We start from the raw sequence: 18,013 nt of genomic DNA on the forward strand, positions 1-18,013 counted from the left end.
TTATCACTCAAAAGTCACTAAAAAGACATCTTTTGAGTGATAATAGTTGTGTCTAAATTGGCCTTTAGACAACATGATTAGATGCCAAATTGTGAATGGAGACCAGCAGGGAAGCAGAGCAGTGGGAACATTAATAGGGAAAGTATTGGCTGGCTATTATTATAGGGCAGTCAAGATTTTTTTTTTAAGTTGGACAACCCCTTTAAGAATTTATTGTGTTCTATTTTATTATTGGGTTCAATGTGCCAACAGGATACTGTAAACTCCTCAGCTCCCTCTCATCATATAACTCCATGGGTTTGCATGGGATGTGGAGCTCTTTATCAGAAAATCCATGTGTGGTCATTTCTGTCACACCCTCCATATGGGGTACTGTTATACAGAGTATAAATAAATTTACCATATGCTCCTAAATTATAAGCATCAGAAAAAATGCTACTTAGTGTCCCATCTTGTCCAAATAACCCTTCCACACTGCTGTCTAAATACAGTATTGTATGCTTATGGCCATAAATTTCAGGTACTCCATTCTGTATGGGTAATTAATGCACAATGTGTGACCACATAAATTGTACACTTACTCCTAAGGATAACTCCGCAAATAAAAAAATATGTGAAGATGAAGAAAATTGGCTAGACAAGGAGAGTAAAGAAAGTTACTGTACTTCTTTAAAACCCAGCATGTGAAACGGAAGAGATTTTCGCTATAATAAAACACCCAGAGAACGACCATTAATCCTATTTACTGTCTGTGTATATATGTAATCAGTCTCTTGTTGCTGCTAGAAACCCTGATCAATTCTCATCCATCTCTTTTCTTGATCGATCTCTTCACACCTGAATCAGTGAAACGAAGATTTAGATTCAGTGAAATTCTCAACCTGTGTCTTGTCAATATGTTTGTCCTGATCCTCCATTGATGATCAATGGTTTTAGATTTTCTCTTTTTGTTGGCCTGCACAGCTTTCGATATAGTTTATTCAAGTCCATAGAAGAAATAAACTACAGTTCTTAGCTGGATTAACTATATCCATTCTTAGGTTCACTTCAGTGGCATAAGCTCAAAGGCAAACATAACGTAAGGGGGTTAAAAGCATATTTAAAGCGAACCAGTCAACATTTTTACACCTATTCTCTATACTGTTTAATAGGTGATACAATTTACATAGGTAGTTTTCTAACCATGCAGATCTTAGCATACCTGTAAAATCAATGGATTAAATCTTCCCGTGCCAAGTGCAACAGATGGGTGATTAGTCTGGTGGGCGTGCTGGACAGTCAGTGGTTGGCTGTTCTGACCATCTCGAGAGGTCTGCATGCCTCCCCAAACATCGCCCAACGCCATGCATGCCAACACTACCGTGTTCTAAATCTTGCGCAAGTTGATATAATGAAGCTGACAGGATCAGGAAACTGCTGATGAACTGCGCATGCACCAATTACTTTCATGCACATGTGCAAAATATATACCGCGGTGGTGTTGACGTGAGAATGTCATACATCATGACAGAGACAAGTGAGAACGCTGAGGTGACACCATAGCTGTATAGAAATATATGAATGCAGGAATTTTTTTTACTATAAAAAGCGGAAACCCAATAGAACTCTCTGCCACAAGCGATTTGGTTCATTTAATTATTTTTGAAAGGAGTTTAGATTCCCTTCGGAGAGATGTAATGTTAACAATCTACAGTACTGTGTAATATTTTTAGGCAGGTTTGGAAAAAAATGCTGCACAGTAAGGCCTTAGTCAGATTTTTTGCCGCGATTTGCGCATGCGCATGCGTCCGGCGATTTTATAAAACCATTGCTTTGCAATGGTATCGGACACATGAGCGCTTTTTATGCGCTCGTCCGATAAATTATAGAACAGAAATCGCAGATCGCGCCTATCTGCGATCTGCGATTCCTGTTCTCTTCTCTATATGCGCTCAATGGGGCCAGCGGCAGCAGCGCCGACCCCATTGAGAACATATAGAAGACAAATCCTTCTTCTCTGCCACAGCTGTAACAGCTGTGACAGAGAAGAACGATGTTTGCCCATTGAATTCAATGGAGCCGGCAATACAGCGGCTCAGCGCTGAGCCAATCAGGGGGCAGGTCTGACTCACACCCCCTTCACACCCACTGCAGGCCGGCCGCGCAGAACTCCGGCTGCCGGGAGCAGGTAAGTATATATATATTTTTTATTTTAACACTTTTCTGGATGAATTGCAGGGAAGGGCTTATATATTTAAGCCCTTCCCGACAATTCATCCCACACTCGCCCGCAGCGCATTGCTTTCAATGGAGCGGGCTGTATTGCCGGCTCCATTGAATGCAATGCGCTGGATAGCTCCAGCCCGTTTCTAATGAAACGCGGCTAGGAGCAGATTTTCGGGCGATTTTCGGGCACCGGTCACGCGATTTGCGGATGCGCATCCGTCATGCGATCCGCAAATCGCGCGAAAAAACGCCCGTCTGACTAAGGCCTAAGAATGCTTTCAAAAATAGAAATGTTAATAGTTCTTTTTTAGGCAAATAACAAAATGTAAAGTGAATGAACAAAAGAGAAATGTAAATCAAATCCATATTTGGTGTGACCACCCTTTGCCTTCAAAACAGCATTAATTCTTTTAGGTACACTTGCACATAGTTTTTGAGAGGAGCTTAGCAGGGCAATTTTTTTTCAAACATCTTGGAGAACTAACCACAAAACTTCTGTGGATATACGATTGCCCAAATCCTTCTATCTCTTCATGTAATCCCAGACAGACTCAATGATGTGGAGATCAGGGCTCTGTGGGGCCATATCATCACTTCCAGGACTCCCTATTCTTCTTCACCCTGAAGATAGTTCTTATTGACATAGGCTAGATGTTTGGAGTTGCTGTCCTGCAGCAGAAGAAATTTGGAGTTAATCAAATGACTTACTTTCTAGCATTTTTTCTACACTTGCCTGAAACTTTTAGACAGTACTGTATCTGTATGACAAAAGTTACAGATTGCTATTTTTTACAGTATGTTTGCAGCTGGAAAGGTATTTTTCCCGTCAGGGGGATAGTTAGCAACGTTGTCAACTGTCTCATAGACGAATAGAAGTTGTTTCACCCTCCTCTGAATCAAAATTGCAGTATTAGTGGTTGAACTCAACAGAATGGAGGAGATTATCTCATGAAGATAACCTCTTTAAAGGGTATATATAATCAGAAAATGGCAACTTATTTAAATCAGAATTTATTATAAATATCTTTTGTATATTTTTATTTTTTATGTGTCTATACACCTAAAATATTATCTTGAAATATTCCAGTTTTCACATTGTCCACTAGAGCAGTCACAATAGGCAGATTTTTATTGTTTTCTGTAATTCATTTGGCACTTTGCTGTATAGTCTAGGTTAGAAGGAGCAGAGGCATCTCATTAGAGAGTTGATAAAGGTACCTTTCATTGGGGAACTGTTATGCTCATAAGCACCCAAAAGTTGTCCCGACAACTATCACTCCTGTGCTTTCATACAGGAGCAATAGTCGTTGAGTAAATGGAGGTGGTACATTCCGAAGAGCTCTTCCAGCCACCCCCCTCTATTCATTGGAAACAGGCAGTTGTGCAAAGATTGAATGACACCTGTTTACACTGAGTAAGAAGTCGCTTGCTTGTGGGTTCATTTTGGTGAGCTGAAACAAAGCGAATAAGGCAGGGCAATAAGAATTTACTGATATATAAGGGTCCGTATGCAGTCCCACTCCTCACCTGGTCTCTGAGGTAAGGGGCTGTAACCCATCACTTCCTGGAGAATGTAATAGTCTGTGGGCATTTTTCTTTTAGCATTATATGTCTACCATTGCAGGGACCAAAAACATACACTTCATACTACTATCCATATAGACAATACAGGAAGTAATTTTGAGCATTTAATATGACCGCCTCCAAGGAGGTTTTTGAAATGTAAACTAAAGGGACTGTGCATTCCAGAAAGAGCACCACACCTGTTCACAGGATGTGTTTGGTATTGCAGCTCCGCCTCATTCCCTTCAGTGGAGCTGAGCTGCAATATTCAATAAAACCCAAGGACATGTGTGGCCCTGTTTCAAAAAAGAAAGCAGCCATGTTCTTTTAAATCCTATAAAACCCTTTACTTTCAAGTCACTTGCTTTTTCTTTGGCATTTTCTTAACCTACTTGAACAAACACGTCTTTTCTAGTGTGGTAGAGTGACAAAGAAAGTAACAGTGTCATTCCCCTTATGATATTGTTATCATGTTCTTTAGAGTGCTTGACCAGCTTTTTCTCTTCTCAATAGAAGTTTTAATGAGGAAGGCAGGCCTATAGATCCTTATCGCAATTCTTTGAGAAACTTGTACTTTTGAACCATTCTTATTCACAACGATATTCATTCCTAAATACCCAGAATTTTTTTAAGCAATCGCTGCTTCCAAATGACTTGAACCTTCAATACTGTATCCAGCAAGTACATTGGGAATCATTAGGGAAAGACACTTTTCTATCTCTATTCTTACTAAAGGTCACTACATAAGGTTTGTAGCACTCCACTATTAGTCTATCAGATGTTACTATATTAGTTACATTTTAGCGACACTAATTCAATTTTGCTACAGAAGAGAAATATTGTGAAATAAGTAACATTTGCTTTTTTAAAAACTTTCTCAGAGATAACTATATTGAAGACACACACTTCCTCCTTGTATTATGTGAATAGACTGTGCAGAAGGGTATGTGTGCTTTTTGGCAGGTACAATCAATAGGAGTTAAAGGACAAAAAAGTGATTGTAGATTCATACAGTCTCTAAAAAGTAATAGAGTCCTGCCCCTCCACAGGAAGGCAGGAAAGCTGCGTACAGAGCTATTTCCTCTTGTAATGATATTGGCTAGACAGAAGATGACAGAACTGACCTTCCCATATAGCGGTCACCTTTTCTAAGTACTAACAGTGTTTCCCAGGGAATCACATATATCCAGGACTTACAGCAAGCCTCAATTATGTAACAATAGAAAACTGAATAAGCAATAATACAAATCACATATAAATATTAGTAGGTAGCAAATAGGAGTCACCAATAGATGACAGGAACAGAATGCTAATGGTAATCAGATGATGGCACAAAGCGATGATGGTTATAGAAGTCTGATAATGGAGCAGATGGGTGATGGTGAACACATAATAACAAAGTCACAATAACTGACCCTAACTATAGCTTTTCCTAAGTTTTCTCCTAATCTATCCCGGATACTAACCCTAACACCGGGCACCACTGTCCCTGAGTATCCCTAATAATGTCCCTAATGAAAACCCTATCGGAAACATTAACTCTGACAAACAATGAGAAAGTACTAAGACCCAGAAACAAGATAAATCAAATTGAGCAGAGCTGTATTCACAGAGAGGGCAGCACAAGTCGACTGAAAATTTGAAAAAGCCCTATTCACAGACGTGACTTGGTTAAAAGTAATAAATTTTATTAAGTTTTATCTAAAAAAACACGATTGGGCACAACAAAGGACACAACACAAAATCTAAGTTGTAATGGAAAGGCGTTAACCCACCAAATAGTGGATAGAAAAATGATTGGTGGGTTTCAAAATTACAACTTGGTATTACTTCTGATACTCCGTATTTCTTAATGTCACACGTCACTTAGGAATACAGTCTGCATGGGGGCTGTTCATGGATTTCCCAAAAACCGGAACCCCAATTAGATATCTGTAGTTTTATTAATATAATGACAGAATTCGACCAGAGATACTCAGGTTGCGGAAACGTGATGTTCAACCTGAGGAAGTGAATATCTCTGTCAAAAATACTGCCTAGTGGGCTGAAAAGTTTTTAACAGCTCAAAAGGACAGTATGTCAAGGAAATTGATTTTAGTCAATTTTTATTCCTTATGGCCAGTACTCCTACTCATGGCGACAATGTTTGAGCAGAAACTTTCAGATTGCAAAAAAGTGATATTCAACCTAAGAAGATAGTTATCTCTGTCAGAGCTTGTTGCCTAGTGAGCTAAGACTTGTGAACGGCTCAAAAGGACAGTGTGTCAGAGATTTTAATTTTGTCAATGTTTTTTACTCATTATAAACAGTACTCCCACTCTACGCGTTTCACCACTGAGTGTACGTGGATCCTCAGGAGACTTAGTACTTAGAGAGTAGTAATAACAACAATAATGTTTACAGAGTTATGATGGTAAACAATTAGGGTATCACTCCATAGATAGAGTATCACTAAAATATTTAATCCTCAATCAGGAAATGAGCTCTTAGCGTTCAATTTGAGCTAGTAGGGTTTAACCTCGGTGAGGGAATAGATAAAGATTGTAAGTACGAGGTTCATTTCTTTCAAATGTTAAACCCTTCTTCTCTATCAATCCTACTTTCAATAGTCCCATGCCAGGTGTAATGGTCAATAGGATCTCCTTACAATGAGAGTAGGGATAAAGAGTACTACATGCATGAGATTACTGGGTTTGGAATTTTGGTCTGGAGGTAATAACTCTAACAGATCCAAATCCCCTATAAATGAGTGAAGGAGGTTTCAAGTCCTAAAGTCCTTAACTACTCATGCAAATACAAGCAATGAGGCCGTTAGCATAGCAGGACAAGGAGTCAATCCTCCCTAGGTACAGAGGAGTATTTTTCCCTACACCCTCCTTTCTTTTTTCTATCTTTTTTCCCCCTTTTCCTCTCTCCCAGTAAGCTCAAGGTTAATGCATGGACAGCAATCCCTACAGAAAGATAGAGTGCTCAAGAGGTCAGAGCATGACATAGGTTAGTTCCCATCGCCACTCCCTAGCCTACCATCAAGGCGATGGGAACTAACCTATGTCATGCTCTGACCTCTTGAGCACTCTATCTTTCTGTAGGGATTGCTGTCCATGCATTAACCTTGAGCTTACTGGGAGAGAGGAAAAGGGGGAAAAAAGATAGAAAAAAGAAAGGAGGGTGTAGGGAAAAATACTCCTCTGTACCTAGGGAGGATTGACTCCTTGTCCTGCTATGCTAACGGCCTCATTGCTTGTATTTGCATGAGTAGTTAAGGACTTTAGGACTTGAAACCTCCTTCACTCATTTATAGGGGATTTGGATCTGTTAGAGTTATTACCTCCAGACCAAAATTCCAAACCCAGTAATCTCATGCATGTAGTACTCTTTATCCCTACTCTCATTGTAAGGAGATCCTATTGACCATTACACCTGGCATGGGACTATTGAAAGTAGGATTGATAGAGAAGAAGGGTTTAACATTTGAAAGAAATGAACCTCGTACTTACAATCTTTATCTATTCCCTCACCGAGGTTAAACCCTACTAGCTCAAATTGAACGCTAAGAGCTCATTTCCTGATTGAGGATTAAATATTTTAGTGATACTCTATCTATGGAGTGATACCCTAATTGTTTACCATCATAACTCTGTAAACATTATTGTTGTTATTACTACTCTCTAAGTACTAAGTCTCCTGAGGATCCACGTACACTCAGTGGTGAAACGCGTAGAGTGGGAGTACTGTTTATAATGAGTAAAAAACATTGACAAAATTAAAATCTCTGACACACTGTCCTTTTGAGCCGTTCACAAGTCTTAGCTCACTAGGCAACAAGCTCTGACAGAGATAACTATCTTCTTAGGTTGAATATCACTTTTTTGCAATCTGAAAGTTTCTGCTCAAACATTGTCGCCATGAGTAGGAGTACTGGCCATAAGGAATAAAAATTGACTAAAATCAATTTCCTTGACATACTGTCCTTTTGAGCTGTTAAAAACTTTTCAGCCCACTAGGCAGTATTTTTGACAGAGATATTCACTTCCTCAGGTTGAACATCACGTTTCCGCAACCTGAGTATCTCTGGTCGAATTCTGTCATTATATTAATAAAACTACAGATATCTAATTGGGGTTCCGGTTTTTGGGAAATCCATGAACAGCCCCCATGCAGACTGTATTCCTAAGTGACGTGCGACATTAAGAAATACGGAGTATCAGAAGTAATACCAAGTTGTAATTTTGAAACCCACCAATCATTTTTCTATCCACTATTTGGTGGGTTAACGCCTTTCCATTACAACTTAGATTTTGTGTTGTGTCCTTTGTTGTGCCCAATCGTGTTTTTTTAGATAAAACTTAATAAAATTTATTACTTTTAACCAAGTCACGTCTGTGAATAAAAAATTGAGCAGAGCTGATCTAAAAAGACAGATATAATCATGGAAAGAACAAATAAAAACTACAAGGCTAAGAAGTAAGGACTCTGCTAGAACTAACCTGACAGGAAGCAAGCTAGACTAGAAACAAGATACAAGACTAGAAGTAAGCTAGACTAGAAACAAGTACATAAGTAATACCGGATTCAAATGCACATAGTTTATGGTATAACCAGCAACATGTTGCAGAAGTCAGGAATATTCATAGAGAGGCTAATAAATCTGGTTACCCCTCCAAATGAGACTGAGGCTGACCCAGTCTGATGCATCCGCTGTGAGACAGTTGCATAGCAACTGCCCAACAGCAAATTTTCAGAAGGGAGATGAGGAAACAGCAGGAGTATTTTGCTGATTATACCACCTGTGTGTTGCTAGTTTGCAAAAACAGGATAATTTATACATTTATTTCTGAATTTATTTTTTTATTTTCTGTGTGCTATTTGTAGATATTAATTCGAGCTTTCTCAAAAGAACTGTAAAATATATATGAAAACCATAAATCTAAAATGTATACATTATATAAAAATATTGACCTTTTTGTACAGGGGAAATGTTTGAAAACTATTCAGAGTAAAATAATATTTTTGAAAAAAATCAACTCTTGTAATCTTGTGTCAAGTTGCTAAGAATTCTCATTAGCCAATTTCTAGCAGGAGCTGTTCTTATGGCTGTCATAATGTAGCTGCCATTACAGCTCTTGCAGAGATTGTCACATATCTCTTTCCAATTTTGGAAAACTGAATTGACATAATTATGCAAATATATGAGAAACTTTGACATCAGACACCAGAAAAAGCTTTGTGATAACCCTTTTAGAGCCATTTTTGTGTTTTTGTTGGATTCCGAATCAGAAGGACCTCTGTTTCTAGATAAAATAATGTTTGTTACTGCATTATGGCACGGAGGCAGGGTAAAATCCTTGGCACCAGCTTAAATACCACAAAGATAAGTCTAAATGGAACATTATGTTTCTGATTTTTTAGGGACCTTGAACATATTCCTCCGACTCAAAGGGCAAACCAGCACAGAAATCCAAATCTGGTCGGCCACTGGAAATAAGGGAGAGCAATGGCATCAAGCTCGCATTAATATACACCCAACAGCTTCATTTCAGGTAGGTTAGAGTCATACAGACCCAATGAGTGTGGTTCAGTGTGTTCTACATATTCAAATGTATCTATAGATTAATGTAGAATGGAAAATTATCCAGACACAGTTGCAAAGAAGTAAGTGAACCCTATGGAATTACCTGGATTTTTGCATTGATTACTAAGGGTGGTTTTAGACAGGATGACTGTCGGACACTAAAGCACCTGACAGCCGTCCCAATGACTATCATATGAGTGATAGTCATTCAATGAATTGAGGCAGAACACGCTGGAGAGCTGTTCCGACCACCTGCCTCCATTCACTGCAAACAGGCAGTCATTCAGAGACCAACAGCTGCCATTTAAGACCTTATTCACACAAGCGTTTTTTCGTGGCTAATTTAGCCACGATAAAAAATCGCGACCACCGGAAGCATTGGATTCCAATGCATCCATTGAGATGGCCGTTTATTAGCTGCATAAACATGTCTGTCTGGTGAAGATAGGACATCGACGGCCGAATTCTGAGTGGCGGACCTCCACCGATCTGTTATTGATGACGTATCGTAAGGATAGGTCCTTAATAGCATATACCCAGAAAAAAAGCAGCTAGGCTGCCTGCATATTTTTTTTACATTGCCTCAATATATCCTCAATAACATAATGAAAATGAATTAAAAATCCAGAGGCTCAATTTCAATTCATCAAATTTCCAAAAAATGGATATCTTAATAAACTACGGACCCCAGCCGAACAACTATTGATGACCTATCCTAATGATAGATCATCAATAGTATTTCCCTGGGAAACCCTTTTAAATCTGAAAATGAGACATATTGTTCCATGTGTATGCTAAGTTGCTATTTTGGCATGTTGACAGTGCTCAGTACTGAGAGCTACAGTTTTACTGGACTCTTATAGAAATTTGTATTAATTTGAATTTCCTTCAGTAGTCATTTCCACAGTAAATGTAGGGCTGTGGTGTTTTTCACATCATCCAGGTCTCCACCAACCTGGAAACGTTAGGGGAAATTATTGTACTTCAAGTAAAGATTATGGTATGTTATAAATAGTAGTTATACTGTGTAATGATATACAGTACAGTGAAAGGTTCTTGCGATAACCATCCAAAATTGCACTGACAAATGCTCTTCTAGGGATGTGGTCTTCTCAAACAAGATGGCCAGTATGCCTAAGATATAGTGTAACTGAAAATCTGGCAGAGGAAAACTTGTCTGGATAACGGGATCTAATTAGCACATATTAATGTATTTATCTATAGGCAGAAATATAGCCGCATGGTTGACAAAAAGTCATGTTCACTTAGAACTGGAGTGCTGTGGTTCTCATATTTTGTTCAGGGCCTAGATTCAAGGTCTCATTTGCATCATATGAAGTTTTCATGCTGATTTCCTGTATCTATCTGTCTGTGGTGGTAGTTATTTATTATTAAAATTGTGCATCACATGTTTTAATGCATTCATGTTCCTCTAACTGTTGAAACAATATACTTACATTGTCTTTAGTAGTGTAAAATAATGTGACTCAAAACCTTTCTCCAAAACAGATAATTTTTGAAGGTGTTCGAGGTCCTGGTATTGAAGGTGATATTGCCATAGATGATGTATCGATCGTTGAAGGAGAATGTACGAAGGTGGATCAGCCAGTTACTTGTATGTACAACTTTTTGTACAGAATTATTATTTAAAGGAGCTGTCTAGCTTATCAAAAAAACATGTTAAAATACCCTCTTAGAGAATTTTGAGTTAAGAAAAGAGGGGCCTTCATTCAGAATGCTCTAAGCCAGAGTGCAAAGCACTGGAGTATCTGGCACCTCAGTGCCTTATACCATACAATACTTTTCCTTCTGATGGCACTGGTGAGATAGTAAACCTTTGCTATGGGGTTCCCTCACAGATTACAACTGGTAGATAAGGTCCCAGTAGTGGTGCATCATGTGATCAGCCTAAGTGTAGAAGCATGCTGGTAATATTGGAACATTCTATAACGACAGCACTCAGACACTAAATAGTAGAATTAGACTTTTGCAGTTGCCTTCCTGGGTACTGTGTGTGTCTCCAAGTTTCCCCTAGAACTTGCAGTAGAGCCGAACAGTGTAATAATCAGACTATCAAAGAATATCAGAGCGTATAAATACAATAGAAAACGCAAATACAAACTAGGGACTTGCCACAGATATCAGGGGCAGAAGGTTATGGTAACTGGATGATGAGGATGAAGATGATGATGATTAACCTGACAGTGGAGACTGAAGCATATGGTATAGAACAGAAATAACAACTAGAGAAATCCTATTCCTAATGCTAGCTCTCTATGTGTCTTTCTCTAATCTGTTCTTGACACTGACCCTAACACCAAACACCAGTGTCCCTAAGTAACCCTATTGATGATGCTCCTCAATTCCTGCTGGTCATAACACATTCCATTAAGCTACTTTTGAAATATGATGTGATGCATGTAAGTTATTTAAATAATTAGCAAATAATGCCTTGGTCATACGAGCGTGTATTTTGATGCATCCGTGCTACACAAAAAAATGCGCTGCACAGAAGGCGTGACCGAAGCTCTGTGTCCATTGCTTTCCATGGGCACAGCGCTACAGCAATGGGATGCAGGCACCCCCTGCACCTTGGAATATAAACCCTTCCCTGAAAATAATCCCTAGCATGTGTAAAAAATATATATACTCACCTCTCCAGCGCTGTCAGGGCTTGGCGCGTGTTGACACTTAACTCCCCGGGACTGTACTGAGGTTCTTTCAGCAGGCAGGCATTTAAAAGCCCCGCCTCCTAAAAGGGCTGTGTCTAAATGACTGAGCACTCAGCCAATCACAGGCAGCGCTCAGCCATTCATTACATGACAGCTGAGTGCTGTCTGTGATTGGTCACAGCGCTCAGCCAATCACAGGCAGTGCTCAGCTATTCATTGAATGACAGCTGAGGGCTGCCCGTGATCTTCAGAACACTGCTAGGGAGCCAAGTATCAAGAGGTGTCAAGCCCCGACAGTGCCGGAGAGGGGAGTATATATATATTTTTACACAAGTTAGGGATGATTTTCAGGGAATGGCTCCATTAGCGCCGGCTCCATTGAAAGCAATGGGAGAACATCGTGGTCCTTTGGCACAGCTGTAGCAGGGGGTTCCTTCATCTGCGCAGGAAGTCCTCTTGTCACTGAACACTGTGATAGTGCTATCACAGTGCTCAGTAAAGAGGGAATTTCCCGCGGGGATTCTTGCGGAGCATGGACCTATGGGGTGCACGCATGTCCTATCTTTACAGGTGCAAGTATTTTCACGCCTGTAAAACACGGACATGTGAACACATCATAGGAAACCAATTGTTCTAATAGATGCACAGTCTTGTGCGCACATACGCACGCACAAATACACGCTCGACTAACTTCGCCATAATAGTTACATGTGTTATATTATAATCTATAATTGTTTTCAGTTTTAAATCTAAATGGCTGCCGGTGTTACTGTACATATTAATTCCATCCTACTTATCTGATCTATGTAAATAGAGATGGTTTGCCATGTCAGACATTACTTTTTTGACATGAAACCAACATTATGTGACTTAAAAGCATTTTCTGAGATCCAGGTAATTTTCATAAAACCTTTTAACTGTGCTAGATGCAGGAAATTTGAATTGGTCAAATGTTCTTAGAGTCTGTTAAAAGTATCTTCATAACTTACATAGACCTCTGTGGAGAAACCCAAGTAAGGTCACCTGTTCTATATGGGGCTCTATGGGTCTCTTTTCCATCAACCTGAATCCTGCCTTGGGTCTACTGCCGTCCCTGCTGCTAGTACATGAACCCATGATTATAGCAGCCAATTGGGATACGACCCTGTGACACTGCATGAACAGAATCATGCCTTGATTGGCTGGCACAGCCATGTGACATGTCTCAATCGACATAATATCAATACCCAGCAGGGAAACATTTTTTTTTTTAATTCAAACTATAGGTATATTTGAAACAGCACAGTAAAAGGGTTTATTGAAATCCACACAGATCTTGGAGAATCACTACAAGTAGCCATGTATCTTCATGCATTGACTACCTCCAGTAATCTTTTACACTTCATGTTTTTCTTTTCCAGCTCCGCCTTCTGGAGTCAAAGTGTCTGGGACTATATTGCATATATGGTTGTATCCAGTTTTCCTTTTCCTTTCTTTTTTAAGTCATCAAAGGTGACCATATCCTGGCAGAGGCTACAAATGATTCACTAGGCACTGGTACGAAGAAAGAGTCTTTGTAAATGGACAACTGAAAAAAAAACAATCTACCAAAGATTCCTCCACTGGGGCACTGGGAATTACTGGAACATGGGATATAAATTGTTATTACAAATATACTTGAGACGTAAAAAAAGGAGAGACCTTACAGTGCTTCTGTGGCTTTCAAGAATAATCTGAATATTCTCTTAAAAGAAGGAAATCTGAGAATCCTTGTCAAAGCACAACGTCATGGCTGGTTTTCTTTCAAATGAATAGAGTTTGCTTGTTACCATGGACACCTAATGACCTGCCAACCTAAACCTCACAGTTAACAGGGTACATGAAGATCTGGCATTAATTTTTCATTTGAAAAGGTTTTCAGTATGGAACAAGTATCAATAAGCCCTTTTGCCTTGGCTGCCACCATCCAAAATGAGACCTCTGTAGACCACCTGCTCCATATTTTCACACAGCTTTGCTAATGAAAGGTATGCGTATCGTTTTTGCATGTAAATGTCTTCAAGGAAGAGCAACTTAGTCTTACAAGCTTTTTTCAGCTTTGGGGATTTTGCTTGCTTATGGACACAAAGTTGCCACCAGGCCCATCATCAGCTGTAATAAAGGAACCAAACCACCACCTTTTATAAAATGCCAGGAAACCAAGTGCCTTCAATTAACAAGCCTGAAAAAAGTTAGCTAAACAAGCTTGCACTGCTGTGAGTGGTTTGTGAAAATGGAAAAATACAAAAAGGAGTATAAACAGTTTTTTTTTCTTAGCAAACTGCAATTCATGATTATCGAATGCAGGCCAGATTTTAAAAAAAATTGCTACAAAAATACTTGGACTTAAGTTGCTGCATAAGCTCCTTCGACACCTACACATATATAAATATATGTATTTTTTTTTCTCAAAAACAGCCATGGCCTTCTCACTTATTACCCGTTTGACAATATCTTATACCTTGATCAGTAAGAACTGGAAAAGATCGACTTTTCTTCTAACTACAACCAAGGTGGTTTGAAAAGTTGTCCAAGAACTTTCGATATAGTATTTTTTTTAAATGGGAAAAAAAAAGATTTTCTTACTCTTATTTACATTTGAAATTAAATCAGTCTGATCTTAAGAGGAAAATGTTCTGAGTATCTAAGACTGCAACTTGATTGACCCGACAGAAACTCTGGGTCTGAATTATTAGTCTTCATTTAATTTAAAAAAATAACGAGGGTCCGATGCCTCTGCCCGCTAATCAGACTTTGTGCAGATTGTGACATAGTATTTTATTATTTTGGCAAGTTTGAAAAAGAAAAAAAGAAAATACACTTTTACATAAAACTGTAAAAATGACTGAGCTACCTGATTAAATACCATACCTTAACCAGCCACTTTTTCAATGCATTGTATATGTCCCTTATAACGTTGGCTATGAACATTTGAAGATATTTTTTTGATTTCTTTAAATTATCTTAAAGTTTAACTTCATTTAAAAAAAATACTTTTATCTACAAAAATATTCTTTTATGTTCTTTAAAAACACATGATGGTTACAAAAATGTTATGCAAGCAATTGGGCTATAAATAAAAAAAAATATATATTTAACATTGCTGAAATTGATTTAAACAACCGAAGCACAAGAAGATATAGAAGAATAATGACCAGAATTATTTTATTTTTATTATTTTATTTCTTTTCAAAAACTGTAGAAATGTATGTGCTGATTCAGTAATTCAACTGAACAAAAAAAAATACAAAAATTTTACATTTTACAGCTATGTTCAATAAAGCCTCTTTCCAGGTAAGGTATGAGAAGTGGTCTACTGGTTATTTCTATCAGTTTTCAAAGATAATACATTTTCTTACATTTAGTATTTCTTACTATGATTTATCACATGATAGAATGACTTGGTTAATGTCCATAAGGGCTTATTTACACAAGTGTATATCAGCCAGTGTTTTCACGGCCGGCCAATATACGCTTCTATCTAAGCAGTCCCCTTCTTCCCTCCCCCTCACCGGTTCTCTGTCTCTCTCCTCCACTCCGGCCTTTGCAATGGGTTTGGGCTGGATGGGGGTGGAGCTAAGCTCTGCTCTGTCCCGCCCACTCTCATTGCTGGCTATGGACAAGGGAGTGAGCTTAGCTCCACCCCCGCCCCACCCACTCGCATTGCAAATCACTCTGAAGGGAGGAGAAAAACAGAGAGGCGGTGAGGGGGATGGAAAGGGGGGACTGCTCAGATGAAAGTGTATATCCGCCGGCCATGAAAACGCCGGCCGATATACGCTCATGTAAATAAGCCCTAATAGTAGACAAAAAGATACAATTGAACACAAATGCACATAGTGTTCAGAACATGTAGAAACTATGAGGAAGATTTAATAAAGCGAATGTGCCAAAAATCAGGAGCAGATTGTAGCAAAAAAAATAATAGAGTACATGGTGCATCCCAAATTAATTATGTGTTTCAGACATTTTTCAAGTCTCCACAGTTCAAAAATGTGTGTTAAGAAGGGGCATGGTTTAATGGAGTTGAAAAATATGCCATATTTATTAATACCATGTGTGATTTATGGCCCAAAATATATATATATGTAGAGTACAGTAGTCATGAGATAGTACAAAGAAAATAAATGGCTGACATGTCTCTAGCGAGCTGTGCAAATTTTGTCATATCAGTTTGATACATTTGGTGCAATATGTGCCACTGGTGCCATTATGAGGAATGATGCATCTTATGACACCATTGATAAATCTACCCAAATGGTTCAGATGTATCGGTTTTCAGTCATTTGTAATTTTTTGTGTCATTTTTTGGAGTATGTTTTGTCACAAATTTATTTAATGTCGAATAACATTTTGTTACATTCATTGCATTGTAAATTGGAGAAGGCATGGTTACTTTGATATAAATGTGACTTGCATTTTAAGACAGCCTGCAGAGGCAACTTTTTTGTGAACTTAACTCTGAGAAAGACTATTATGTACCCATGACCACAGCTCCTTGGTAAAAAGAAAGTAATACACATTAAAATACATAATAATAGAGCGCTAAGTACAACACGTTACTGCTTGCAAAGGTACCAAAACATGATGAATATATTCATATATACAGAGATTTGTGTCTATATTATTTGAACTAGGTAGGTGTTGGAAATTCTGGAGGAGATTCATCAAAGTATGGGTTAAGTGTGATGCTAGCAGCCAATAAAGACCCAGGTGGAGGACTTGATGATTACTTACTGCCGAAAGCCTATGTCCGCTATTCAGCAATTTCTATAGTGGAAAAACTCCTTTAACACTTTCCAATCCACTGTCTGACCTCTGAAGTCATTATGATTTAAGGCTGTACAGGTCTGATGTGGTTCTCTTACTGTATATTGCCAGCCTCTCTGCTGTCGGAGCCTATCCAACATGTCACCTCATGCAGTACTGGCTTTAGCCAGCATATAGCGCCGTTTTATAATGGCAGAAAAAGAGAGCCTCTTAGGAAAACCAGGATACAAATTGGATTGGAAAGGGTTAAATATTTTGGGACAAGAGACACTGGTGTCATCTATTTTTACTATAATGCACACTCTACTTTATATATGTTCTGAACCTGTGATAACTGTACCCCAATGGGATATATGTCATGGCTCATCAAAGCTATGGCAACCTCTTTCAAAATGTGGCAACTAGGGCAATCGGCAGAATACACCAGGTTGCTCTCTCAAAAACCCCAGCAAACAGCTGATTTTTTCAGGAAAACTGGCACCAGCTAATATTTACCACTATAGAGGGACCATTCACATGAATAGATAACCAGGTAATACTGTACAAGGATGGCTCCAGTCTGCTAAAACAAAACCTGGATGTACAAAGCTGCTCTCTTTTTTGGCGCATAGAATGATGTCCTACGTAGAGCTTATATCTTCATGAGACAACACCTTGACTGAGACATGCATTTCCGCAGGTTGTATAACATTTGCCAGAAGCATCCATTTATTGTAAACATTCAAGAATATACTATACATTACAGTAAGGCTATTGTATCATCCATCTCAGATGTGGCTGAGCTTTGTATTTCATCGGCTTGTGCAAGCATTTTCTGGGGTAATAGGTAATCATCATTCTCAAAGTCTACTAAGTTATGCTCAATGTGTACAGATCTGACAGACTTTATAGCCTTCTTGATTGTAGGATTCTGCTGAACTTGTTAGGTCTGGGATGTCTGCTGAACTCTCTATTTCATCTTCTAAGATCTGTAAGTCATACTCAACATGTAGTGGGTCTTGAAGGGATCCATAGGTCTTCTTGGTTATGAAGATGTGCTAGACTTGATAGATTTGGGGTGCCTACTACATCTACTGGGCTCTGTATTTCATCCTGCTTATACAGGTTTTATAAGAGCTATATGTAATGTGGTGTTTTTGTGGTTCTCCTTTAACCCTTTAGTGACCACACCATAGACTTTTTATGTCCTGGCCGGCTGGGCTTTAATCCCCAG

General features: G+C 38.8%; 1 protein-coding gene across 2 annotated transcripts in view; it reads left to right on the forward strand.

Annotated features, from left to right (window-relative positions):
• Nucleotides 1-15,147, forward strand: part of MDGA2 (MAM domain containing glycosylphosphatidylinositol anchor 2) — a 646,753-nt gene extending 631,606 nt beyond the window's left edge. For both annotated transcript variants that reach the window (XM_066608091.1, XM_066608092.1), the window contains exons 15-17: nucleotides 9,178-9,308; nucleotides 10,850-10,955; nucleotides 13,413-15,147. In XM_066608091.1, the coding sequence (XP_066464188.1) occupies nucleotides 9,178-9,308; nucleotides 10,850-10,955; nucleotides 13,413-13,507 (332 nt within the window). In that variant the 3' untranslated portion in view covers nucleotides 13,508-15,147. The remainder of the gene's footprint in view (nucleotides 1-9,177; nucleotides 9,309-10,849; nucleotides 10,956-13,412) is intronic.
• Nucleotides 15,148-18,013: the final 2,866 nt, after the last annotated feature.

The sequence above is a fragment of the Eleutherodactylus coqui genome, chromosome 6 (genome assembly GCF_035609145.1).
Source record: "Eleutherodactylus coqui strain aEleCoq1 chromosome 6, aEleCoq1.hap1, whole genome shotgun sequence".
Lineage (NCBI taxonomy): Eukaryota > Metazoa > Chordata > Amphibia > Anura > Eleutherodactylidae > Eleutherodactylus > Eleutherodactylus coqui.